Raw genomic sequence first — 12,456 nt, forward strand, 5'->3', positions numbered from 1 at the left:
GTGTCACTGACGACCAATGAAAGCCTTCCCATTTATTTACAAATACAATTTCATGTCAGCAGATAGACTGAGATTAGTTTGAGCTATCAGAGTGGATGTTCCTGGTCTGCGGTGTGTTATTTAGGAGAAGCTGTTTGTAGAAACTTTCATACCTTGATTAGAAACACAGACATTCACAAGCAAACATCAACCAAAATCTTCAGTAATTGGTTTTAGCTCTCACTGAGGTTTGTCAACCTCATGTGTCTAATCTAGCTTTATTGTGGCTGGGCTGTGCCAGCACTTCAGACGAGTCATGGAAGTAATCAAAAATAGAATCAAGACATGTATCCGCACAGTGAAGTGCAAATCAGAGCCTCAGAGTCGACAGGCCATCCCTCCAGTCACTGTGATGGTCTCTCCTGTGATGTAGGAAGCCTCCTCAGAGCACAAGAAGGCAATCACTCCACCAATCTCCTCCGGCTCTCCAACTCTGAAGGCAAAGACGAAGGAAAATGTGGAACATGGCGTTCATAAATGATTCAGATATTGGAGCACAGTGTGCTATATGAGCGACAAACATCCACGTGAGCTGTACCTTTTGATGCTGAGCTGCTTTTTGAACTCGTCCATGATGGATTCATTCTGCCATAACTGAGGAAATGAACAGAAAATGTGACTCAAGTGAGACGTAATTGAACAAAACGTAAACACAGTGTTTGAGTGTTCTCTCACCGCAGTGCTGAAGCGGGTCTTGATGACTCCGGGGGCCACGCAGTTCACTCTTACGTTGCTGTGAGCCAGCTCAGGGGCCAGCGCCCGGGTCAGACCCAGCAACGCCGTCTTACTCACGCTGTAAGGACCCAGGGCCTGCAGAGACACAGCGTCCATCACAAACACATGCACACTGCGGGGAGTAAATGATTTACAGAGCGGCAGCAAAACAAGGAACGGGACTGTTAAAAAGTCACTGAACGCACCATGAAAACCTCGTCTTTGCTGACCTCCGATGGTTCAACATCCCACCTTGCTGAACACAACAGTTTAAGCAGAACTTTGGAAGGAGGACATGAAACCAAACCTGGCTTGAGATGTTCTGCTTCGATTCTCACTGACCTGCATTGGTTGGTATCCAGCCACAGATGACACAAACACTACATTTCCCCCTCTGAAACAAAGATACAGACACATGTGATTAAATATGCAGTGGGCACGGTCTTTATTACTGTTTGGATCTCGCTGAGCCCATTTTTTCCCCAAACACTGAATGCTGTTATCATCTTTTAGTGTGTCACTCACCCCCTCTTCTCCATATGAGGCACCACTAATTTAGTCATGAGGAAGGCTGATTTCACATTCACAGCCAGGATCTAGAAGAGAGAAAATACATCACTTTCAATACTAAAATGGTCCATAAAGTATCCTCTATAAGAGTAAATGAAAGAGACATGCTTTTCTGCCTTTTTGCTTCATAAATGTGTCCTGGGGCTTCATTTGTTGTGTGTACCTTGTCCCAGACCTCCTCTGTGGAGTCCATGATGCTTCCAAAGAAAGGGTTGACCGCTGCGTTGGACACGAGGATATCAATGCCCCCGCACTGATCCAGAGTCTATTCCAAACAGAGAAGACATCTGATATTCAGTTTGTACGTCAAATGAATCAGTGACAACCTCATAATTGTGGGTCTGCAGCCCAAACCTGTCTGAGAGCATTTTAAAAAGTACCATTTGAACCAGCTTTTCTCTGTCTTCTCCCTTGCCAACATTGCAGGTGGTCCCGGTCACTCTGATGCTCTGGCTCTGCAGCAGCGCCACAGCCTTGTCCACGTTGGCCTGCCGCCGGCTGCTCACCACCACGTGGGCTCCTCTCTTTCCCAGAGCCTGAGCCGCAGCCAGACCGATTCTGAGGAGGAGCAGGGCGTCTCAGTGAGGTCTGCCATTATCATCAGTGGATTGTAGCTGTTTTTACATGATGCCATTATGAGACAAATGTATGTCGCAGTCACAGTTCACATGCAGTGGGAAGGTGAGGGTGATCTCATTTTAATAAATGTGCGTTACTCCTTCCTGTCATCTGGAAATCTTTTTCAGCTGTCGTCCAAAGAAAAGTAGAGCAGATTATATACCAGCAGAGGGAATGTGCTGCTTCATCTGGACAGCAGATACTACTTCTTAGTACTGTTCTGTGTATTTTAGGGCAGCTACAGACATAGCAGGGAGTAATAGTGTAATTCTTACCCATCTGTGGAGGCAGTGACTATGGCTACCTTCCCAGCAAGGCTACTTTGAGACATACTCCTTTGTCCAGCAACAGGATTGGACCTTAAGCACCTGAATACACTCCTCAACATGACCTGTGAACAGAAAAAAGTCACGGATTTTGTTTTTATGAAAATGCTGGGTTACTAGGGCAGAGGTCATATCTACCCAGTGGTGCACAGGCTGAATGCTGAGAGATATCAGTAAAGAGTGAATGAAGTTGAAACACACTTTTTCGGAAGCCATTTGACTAACAACACACATATTGATCACTGATAAAAGAACAGCAACGATACAATAACTGATCGGTATTTGCATATGCAGACTCGGACAATTTTATGCAAGTTTTTTTCTTTTACGCGGTGGGTTGCATCGTTTAGGCACCTAATGCGAGCATGTAAATATGATCAAGAGCATTATCTCACCCTGCGGTTCATGCAAAAATACACATGAGGTTGGACAGAGGTGGAATTTGTCAGAGGACTCTGAACCTTTAACTGCCGTTGGTTCGACTGTTAGTGCAGCGAGTATTTTCCGGGTAAGAGTCTAGTTGTCAAAATAAAAGCCTTCAGCAAACAGAGCAGCCCAACGCAATTTGCTGCTCTGTAATTCAAATGTATAACTAAGTCTGTCCAAACAATCATGCCGTTTGTTTAAGGAATCTGTCATGTTTTGCTGTACCGTAGAAGTAGTAGTATTAGTAGTCGTAGATTTGTTTTTCTCATTTTACGTCTTTTCTGAGTAAGGGATAAATACGGACGTCCCTAAATGCAACCCTTAGAAACGAGCCAATCACATAGTCGGTGTATTCCGAGCCGCGGATGCCTCCATGATTTCACACATGCTGGATTGGTCGAAAGCGTGGCGCTGACACTCATGATACGCTGTTAGATTAGTGGACTACGTGAACCTCCGAGGAGGCGGAGAAAATTTTGTTGTCATTAACGAAGATGATTGAACGCCGACGGCCCACAGATTTTCACGGTTGAAAAGAAGTGATTTTACATATCATAGACTGGGCGCCGATGCGAAGTTTATCGGCGATACGAAAAGAAGCAAGGTAATTATTTAAAAACGGCCGCTTTGGGTGCTAGCGTTGGCTGGCAAAAAAAATCGGCTTCGGTGGGTTTAGCCGGCGGTGCCATTGTTGTTTTGAAGTGAACTTTAGCGTTAGCAGCGAAAGGCGATGAAGATAACTGGCGTTAACACAGCTAACATTATGGAGCTAGTGTTAGTAGCTAATGCTAGGCCGCGACAACATAGCTAACGTTACTGTAGCTAACGCCAATTACCGTCCAAATGAGTCACCCCGGACAGCTTTCACATACCCAGCCATAGAAAATATCTTCGACAACGAGTGCACACTGCTTATTTATTTGTGATGCTAAGCTAACGTTAGCCTTCGCTGAACGGGCTGCATTCAACGTAACGTTACTGGGCGTGGAAAGGGTAGACAGGTGTTGCCGCCGCCTGCCTGGCTTTTATTTCACATGTTTCCTGTAACGTATGAGTTGAGGCCAACCAACTGTCTCGGTGTGTTTATGAATGAGTCGTGAAAAGCGTTTCTGCCCGGATTGCAGGATCCTTATGAAGGCGGAGACGACCAGGCGCCCGGACTACGAGATGTGTCCTACCCAGACCCAGCTGTGCTCCTGCATCGAGTGTCTCCATCCATGAGGACCACAGCTGATCTAGATGGACGAGCCAGACTGATCGGGACACTTGAGTTATAGTTTCTCTGAGACATAACTGTTAACTTGGCAACGATGTCTGTCTCCGTGAGTACAGTAATCTCTTTGTTTGTGTGTATGTGCTGGTTGCAGTGGTTTCACAACGATGGACAAATGTGATAAAAGCTACTTTGGAACTAAGAAGTTAAGATTTTCTGGGCATGTGTTTATTTTTTTTCATGTTATGTCACCATATCTCTATATTTTATCAGCATCCTCATCACCTCCATTACTGTTCTAAGGGGGTCCCACATGGCTCAATGAAGCCCAGTAGTCCCCAGGGGGTTGGCTTAGAAAATGAAAGGGGGCCTGACTCTGTGGCTTTGGGTTGGCAATTAAGTCCTAAACAGCAAGGGACAGATGTGCCTCTCATCCCCTCCCCCTCCCTCTCATCTCGCTCATTACCATTAAGCCCTTGTGTCCATTTGATCATTGATCCCCCCCTGACTGTGCCCCTCTTTCTCTCCTCTGCATGATTACTGACACAGCTGCGAATTTTGAGCTCGCCATGATGCTACGTTTTACATTTTAATTTTTTTTCGCTCACCCATCCTCTTCCTGTCCCTCTTGTCTCTCACTTGGACATCTTACGAGATCTTCCCTATTCACTCCTATTCACTCTCCATTCAACAGCTCTAAACAATCACCCTTTTTATTCGCCTGACTTGGCATTGCCCTGTCAATGTAGTTGTTTGTTTGTGGTGTGCTAATGTGAGACACTAGCTGGTGTGAATTTAGGCTGTCCATTAAAACCTGCTTTCATATGGTCATTTAGGGTGACTGCGTGTGTGAGAGAGAGAGAGAATAACTGAATGAGAGGGCCTGCGTTCATGATTTCTGCTCTTGTCTCGCCCTCTTTCTCAGACGGTATTGGCAAAGGCACTGTTTGACAACACGGCAGAGAGCCCGGAGGAGCTGGCTTTCCGAAAGGGAGACATCCTTATGGTTCTTGAACAGGAGCAGAGTGGCGGACCGGGCTGGTGGCTCTGCTCCCTGCATGGCAGACAGGGAATTGCCCCTGCCAACCGCCTTCGACTCCTCCAGACCGCCCCACCCCCAGGCTCAGACGTCCGTCACGGCCCCGTCGAGGACTCTGTCTACCTGTCCCCTGGTTCTCCGCTGACCCGGACTGCTGTCAGCAGCAGTGCAGAGGACATAGATGGAGTGTATCGCTCCCCGCCAGGTGCGGGCGAGGGACGAGGAGTTGGAGCTGCCTCAAGGCCCGGGGAGCTCCGCAGAGTCGAGGGCGGGCGCCCGCGCTCGCACTCCAGCTCTGGCACGCGGCCCAGACCTGACTGGGATATTGGGGTGGCGGGGCGTCCACGCTCACCCTCTCTGAGAGGACGGGGCACAGAAATGACTGGAGCACTTTATCAGACTCCAGTAAGTCCCATGCCTTCAGCAGCTCAGCATGCCAGGCAGCCAGGAGCTCTAGAGTCTGTGTACCTCTCCCCCACTGGAGTGCCAAGGGCAGCTGATGAACCAGAGGACACAACATATTTAGTCCCAAGAGAAACACTAACAACAGGACACTCAGACGACTGTTACTTGGTGCCCAAAGGGACACCACTTGCAGGTGACGATGTTTACCAGTCCCCAACAGGAGGAGTTGTGGCCTCTGCTGTCTGCTCTAATGGCCCCTCCATAGCAGGCGGGACACCGGGTACCCCCCAGCCCAAAGTGAGCCAGGACACACCTGGGATGTATCAAACACCCACCCCTGTAGGAGCAAGCCTTCACAGGACTTCAGCCACAGTTTTGGCCCACCAGCACCCATGTCAGTTATCCTCTGCTCAAGCATCACCCAGACCTCTGCTCAAAGGAGTTTCACCCAACCCTGCTGTTGCCAGGGGCAAACCTGGCCTGGGCAGTCACCGGGGTTCCCCTTTGCTGGTCAGGGCAGGGCAAATCAGAGTGCCCGGATCACCAAATTTTGCCCGCAAACCTCCTCCACCAGCCCCTCCAGTGAGGGGAGTCACCAGGAAAGATGCACAACAAGCAGCACCACCATCGGCTGATTCTAGCTCAGCCCCCAAACCCTGTGCTCCGGTCGCTCCTGCAAGCCTGCTGCAAGAAGCTGAGAAACGGAGGGGAACTCCTCAGGGCAAGGAGGAAAGGACGAACAATGGCCTGGAGAAAAGCAGCAAAGTGCAGAACAAAAAGGGAGAAAATCAGGATTACTCAGATCCTGTGGATGATCAGGTTTGTGATGGCTGCTTCACTTACCACACTGTTCAAACAGCTGGTCTGCACAGAGAAGAGTTATGTTGTAGATTGGAAAATAGACTTTTATTGCTCCAAACTTATCTTTTATCTTAAAGTGCTTGTGAGCGGAGGCGTGGATTTACATATTGTTTGTGCTTCTTTATTGTGTTTGAAAAAGCTAGAAATTTTTAATTAGTTTTTTTTTTTTTTTTTTTCGCTTTCGTTGTCTTGGTAGGTGTATGATACCCCTCCCAGTGGAAGGTGGCAGCGTCCAGTCGCACCTGCCCTCGAGGATGACAATGGCATCTACGACACCCCTCGCAGTGTCCCACCACAAGCAGACTCTGAGACAGAGGTAAAGATACCACTTAAAAATCTTTACTGAGCCACAGTCATGTCTTATTAGTACCAGTTTTCTTAAAGGGAATTTCATTTCATGTTTATCTTGTCCTTTTTAATCTTTTCTCATATTTATGACTTACGTAACAACATTCGTTGTTCATTTTGCTGCATTTTTGTCACGTTGTGATCTTTCCAGGTCAAATTTTGACCTGGTGAAGGATTAATTGGTGTGAATTTCCTTAAAATATGTTGTTTGGGGTGTGCAGGCTTTAATCTTTAATCAGTGCTGTTTCCCTCCTACATGTGATCTGCATACAGTTACCGTGTTCCTTTTGTATACTGTCAGTGATCGTAATCCTTAGAAAATTCTGGTTCACCAAAATGATACCTGGGAACTGTGGTAAACCGTTGTGTTCAATTCATGTCTGTACAAGTGAAGCAATCCACCGACAAAAGGTGACTCTCAAACACCCTGTCACCATTGCTTCCCACATTCCACCATCCGTATGTGTCCCTACCCCCCTTCAAGGCGAGGCCACACCTGTCTCTGTCTGCTGTGGGAGCCTGTCTATCCAGTCCAAATGCTGCTGCTATTTTCTCTCAGTCACGCCCATCTGTCAGGGCCACAGCAAGGCCATACCACCAGCACCCTGCCCCCAGTGGTTTCCCCTTTAATGTTGCCTGAATATGTCTGCCAGCTGCTAGATTATTTTTTCCTCTTGGCTTGCGCTTACTGTACTTTGACTGCAGACTCATTTCTTTTACTTTGCTTTAAGGGAACAGATCCGTCTCGGCCCACTTAACCAGTCTGATCACCCCTGCACATACCACAGTCTTCTAAACTCCCAGTACACAACATTTTATTGCTGCAAACTCTGTGTACCCACAGTACTGGATCAAGTTAACCTCAACTGCATTTTTGTTCCATTGTTGACACAGAGACCTCATCTCTTACGGCACAATGAATGCACTGTGTCCCTCTTTTATGGAAATTATCCTCCATACACATGATCATAAGGTGAACAACAAGCACAGTTCCAATACATTCCTTCTGTCTTCTCCTCCACTTGCAGGTCTATGATGTCCCCACCATCACTCTGAACGTGCCCACGTCTGATGTCCAGCCTGATGAAGTTGACGACGATGTGTACAGTGTCCCTACACTTCCAGGTGTGCCCCTGGGCCCAGAGGAGTCCACCACCAGCCTCTCTAGTGAGGATGCGGTCCAGGTTGGACAGGTCTATCGTGTCCCCGGACCTGAGAAACGAGCCAGCAGCGGAGGCCATAACCAGGACTCCTCTGAGCCTGACTGTGGCATCTATGACATGCCTGCTTTGACTGCCGAAGTCCTCCCTCACTCTTCATCATCCTCCTCCACCTCTACTCGCCGCCTCTCTGTCTCCAGTAACGGTTCAGGTGACATGCAGTGGAGAGCCTCGCTCTCCAGCCTTGTCCACTCGGTGCTGAGCACAACCTCCTGCTCGACCTCCACTCTGTCGTCACGTGACCTGGCCACCTCGTTGGCTGAAATCCTGTCGACCTGGAAAGCCAGTCATTCGGATGATCCTCCGCCGCCTCTGCAGCAGGCGTGGGCTCGTTTGTCAGACCTTCTGCCGGCACTATCTGCTGTCGGCAACGCTCCTCCATCTGAAGGCCTCTTGTCGCTGGTCCAGCGCTCCCTTGAGGAAAGCGCCCTCCTCTTGCAGGCTCAGGGCCGACCGCGCCTGCCTTCTCAAGATTCCCTGTCTCGCAGGCCGTTGCCCGCGCTCCCGGTGCAGGACGGGAAGTCCTCAGGAGGTGGCATGGGCTCCCGTAAAGGTAGCTGGATCCAGGAGAGGCCCCTACCCCCAACTCCTCAGCCTGCCTTCCCCTTGCCTCCCACTTCATCGACCGTGACGCTGACAGTGGGCCCTATTGATGGCGAAGATGACCCCAGTAATGAGTATGCGGGGATTGGCTTGACTCCCATTCCTGCCCCAGCACCTACTGGAGACAGTGTTGGATATGTCAAGCTACAGGTCAGTTTCCATGATGAAATCAATTTATTCATAAAGCACATCAAAGGCTTCTTACCATGAGTCTTGTTTGTGCTTCAACACATTTTTATATTTGCTTGTAACTGTTCACACATGTCATGAGTGCACATCAGGGTTTATGGTAACGGTACGATCAAACATGGAGTGTAAGTGTGTCTGTAAACATGCCTGACTCCTCTCTTCTTCAAACACTAGGGTAAACCTGAGCCACCTCCTGATGCCCTGACTGAGAACGGACAAACTATCACTGCAGAGCCACGGGTGAGTCTCTCCCTCTGTGTACTTACCTCCGTGTACACAACCCTTAGCTCCTACAGTCCCCAGTTTTTGTTGTGCTGCAACACACGGAGCAAGTCTGCACAGATAAGTCATTGATTCACTCTGTGTTCACAGTGCGCTCTGTTTGCTAATGAGCACTGTGACTCATTAATCCAGCTTGCAGCAGCTCTTACCCTTAACCGAGTTTTCTCGAGACTGCCTGACTTACTCTCACATTGTCCCATGTCTCCTGAATCTCGACACCCATGGATCATGCGGTTTTCTCATCACTCAGTCTGCACTTTATTCTGCTCCTTGCTGGATTCCTTGGTTGCGCCATAGATGACCAACAAGAGGTCACTTGTAAATCTTAACAATCTTGCCTCACATAGACTGGAGGCTGCAGGACAATAAGCGACAGAAAAGCACAGTCATTCTTTCAACACTGCCGCTTGCTGACCCACTGTGTGTGACTTTCTCTGGCTTTTAAGTCAGCTTTATTGAAAAATATGAATATGTTTTGCAGAGTCATGCACGTTTCTCGTTCCCTGTTTAGATTTCCCCAGCTTTTATAGCAAGTGGAAAACTTGTCACAAGACCAAATTCTCTCGCTACATTTAATGCTAGTGGCGTATTTGACTCTGTAGCATGACTTTACCTCATAAATACTCGTTTCATTTTTCCCCGTACAGTTGACCCCATCCCCTGCTCTCCCGGTGTCCCTCTCCCTGGAGGACTCGGAGCTGCTGTCCTTTTACTCCTCTCAGAGCCTCGCTCACCTCTCCTGCCTGGCAGACGCCATCGATGTGCTCTTCAGCAGCGTCCAGGGGAACCAGCCGCCCCGCATATTTGTCGCCAGAGGGAAGAGCCTCATTGTGACGGCACACAAGCTGGTGTTCATTGGGGACACGCTCTCCCGCCTTCTCACCTCTGCAGACCTCCGGGCCAAGGTAAGCCTTATGCACATCTTGTTTTCGTGACGTTAATTGTATGAAATCATCATCTATAGTGTGCATGTTGAGGCCATCCACGTCTTGGTGCACAATAACAGACAGTTTAATAAAGTAAAATTGGATCAATGCTGTGTAATAATTGTGTTTTTATTTCTTTTCTCTGTTTCAGATCACAACCTCAGGGGGTCGACTCTGCCAGGCCTTGAAGTCTGTTGTGGTGGCGACAAAGGGCGCTGCACAAAACTACCCGTCAGTATCCGCCACCCAGGAGATGGTGGACCGCGTCGCCGAGCTCTCCCAGCAAGCGGCCGGCTTCTCCACTCTGCTCCAGCGTCTGGCAGAAATATCTTCATGATATTTCGTATCACTTGCGTAAAAGCTTTGTTTACACTACACATATATTTTCTCTCTTTGAAATGCCTTATTTGTAATTCGACTCTTTCATTACCTTTCGTTCGAATGGAAAGCGAAGCTGACCCCTGGAACAGGTGTTCAGCCTCACTGGGGTTTGACTGTGTTGGTTTTGTCCTCTGAGTGTGCGTTGGTTTGCCTTTGTTTATATACTGACCTCCGTGCTTTGACGCCAGGCACACGCGTCTTTTTGAGTGTTAACTTATTGAATATCTGAAGCCCCGCCGTGGCTTTGAGTGTCCGCGCGGGCTGCTTATTTTGGGAGCTTTGCTTTATTGTATTTGCCATATTTTCTTCCCCTCACATGATAGCCACTTTTCCTTCCTTCCTCTATTTATTTAGCCATCCCCCTATTCCAAAAATAGCACAGAAGGAGGCCTTGCATCCTGGTTCTGGCCTACTTTTTACTGTGATACCTGAAAGGCCTTTTGTGATGATCATTCTGAAGCCGCTGAAGCAGCGTATTGAGTGTTTAGGGCTTAATAAGGGAGAAATGGAATAGGGTGTGGACTAGGAAGTTTGCCCAACTTCCATTCTTAATCTGTGCAAGTATGTGTTGTGTTTGTGTAGTACCCATTTCCACTAGAGAGCAAAGATTAACTGCAGTACAGCGTGTAATCCACTGTGAGGATTATGGAAAACATCTTTCAACATGTCAGTTTATGTTCATGCAGTCTTATACACCACATGAAGACAAACTGAAGTCCCAGCAGACAGAGATATTATCTGAGAATCAATGCAGAGACAGAGTGAATAATGATAGCTGGGTGGGAAAATTCCTAATCCTGTTCTTTCCCACAGTCACATGGTAGCCTGGCAGTGGTTTTAAAAAAAAACAAAACCTGTTGACCGAGCTCACCTGTCTCCACTTGTGTTGTTAGGATCTGCATGATTATGTTTCCTTGACTGTCTTTGCTTGTCATATTCATGTCCTGTGAGATGTTCACCGATGTCGGCAGTGCTTAGTCACATCTGCTTTGATCGTTTAAAATTAGCAGCTTTGCTGTGATGGCGTGCAGTAGAAACAAGGCTGGGCATTTACTGGACTTGTACTTGATCTTAACCATGTCGCCCAGCCGCAGTCGAAACTGTGAAGCCCGCTTTTTCATTGAAATGGGAGGATTTTGCATTTTAAATCCGACTCAACACATATCTTTTTTTCCCCATCTCAGACCCATTGTATTACTGTCTACCATTTCCATTTATACCAGTCATCAGATGGTTTATGTTGGTCTGCACACAAACAGCTCAGAAACATGTTCAGTATGAAGCTGTGGTGGAACATGAAGTAGACTGGAAGTTGAACAAATGTTTACACTACAAATCTTCACTGTGTAAAGTGAACACAGCTTCATCTTGGAGGTGCTCTACAAAGGTTGATTGATACAACTAAAAGTATTGGGATCTATCATCAATCACATTGCTCAACCTAGAATTTTTGTTTTTCAGATCCAGATCAGTATCATCAGGGCATTGCACCATCATGGTGTCAGTTGTGTGGCTCAGTTTAAATCATTCTTTAAGGAATACAGTCACTTCCTGCTTTTACGTGTCCTCCGCTGCAGTGCCACCTTGTGGAGGTTTGAAGTACTCGTTCATGAGTACATGCCTGCCCAAACAAGCTCTGTATTGTATGTATGAAGAGAGCATGATAGGCAAGTAACCTTTAGATCAATATTTATTATTGTCAGTTTTATGTTCTTTGCTTTCCAGTTTGCATGGCTTTAATTTGCTTCAGTTTTATATATGCACATTCTTCACCGGGGGTGGATTTTTCTGGCTAATTTACAATGAACAAGACTGTTTTTTTTTCTTTTTCTTTTTTTTTCCTGGGAAAATATACGCTACAGTTAAAAGATAAGGCTGTATTTTCATTTGTACAAGAGAAGTTTTTTACACTATGTGAACTCATTTGAGTCTGTTATCTGTGTTTGCTGAGGTATAGAAGTGAATCTTTTCTCATTCAGTAAGCAGACCTAAACCTCTTTACTTTTAACACTACATTTGATGTCTGTCTTGTATTCCTGTTCAGAATGCACAAATACATCTTTTGCAATTAAACACATATGTTTTGATTTTATATTGCAATATTACTTTTTCAAAACATTTCTTAAATTGTATTTGCAGGACATCATTATTTGCGTGTCAAAAGTAAGTGGCGCATATTCTACTGCTGGGACGTACTTTTCCTTTTCCGTAAACTAGTTGCATAAAACCACTTAAAATATCAGTAAATAAAGTTTTAAAAAGTCGCCTTACAATCGTGTGTCAAGGAGCCTGAAGT

The 12,456-nt window shown here is 46.9% G+C and overlaps 2 protein-coding genes across 3 annotated transcripts; one reads left to right on the forward strand and one right to left on the reverse strand.

The window, feature by feature from the left end:
* Positions 1–3: 3 nt before the first annotated feature.
* dhrs4 (dehydrogenase/reductase (SDR family) member 4) lies at positions 4–3,667 on the reverse strand. Of its 2 annotated transcripts, none has more exons than XM_076724925.1 (9): positions 3,566–3,667; positions 2,217–2,332; positions 1,704–1,881; positions 1,487–1,588; positions 1,279–1,349; positions 1,096–1,147; positions 715–849; positions 578–633; positions 4–472 (listed from the first exon to the last, which is right to left on the reverse strand). In XM_076724925.1, exons 2-9 carry the CDS (start codon positions 2,327–2,329, stop codon positions 358–360), a joined length of 822 nt encoding a protein of 273 aa, XP_076581040.1. In that variant the 5' UTR covers positions 2,330–2,332; positions 3,566–3,667; the 3' UTR covers positions 4–357. The 2 variants fall into 2 exon arrangements, with proteins under 2 accessions (XP_076581040.1, XP_076581039.1); XM_076724924.1 differs by lacking the exon at positions 3,566–3,667 and adding an exon at positions 2,663–2,777.
* On the forward strand, positions 3,175–12,431 carry efs (embryonal Fyn-associated substrate). The gene is made up of 8 exons (XM_076724923.1): positions 3,175–3,297; positions 3,818–4,015; positions 4,832–6,169; positions 6,408–6,527; positions 7,588–8,532; positions 8,746–8,811; positions 9,501–9,758; positions 9,931–12,431. Exons 2-8 carry the CDS (start codon positions 4,004–4,006, stop codon positions 10,114–10,116), a joined length of 2,925 nt encoding a protein of 974 aa, XP_076581038.1. The 5' UTR covers positions 3,175–3,297; positions 3,818–4,003; the 3' UTR covers positions 10,117–12,431.
* The last annotated feature ends 25 nt before the right edge of the window (positions 12,432–12,456 follow it).

The sequence above is a fragment of the Chaetodon auriga genome, chromosome 24, assembly GCF_051107435.1.
Source record: "Chaetodon auriga isolate fChaAug3 chromosome 24, fChaAug3.hap1, whole genome shotgun sequence".
Classification (NCBI taxonomy): domain Eukaryota; kingdom Metazoa; phylum Chordata; class Actinopteri; order Chaetodontiformes; family Chaetodontidae; genus Chaetodon; species Chaetodon auriga.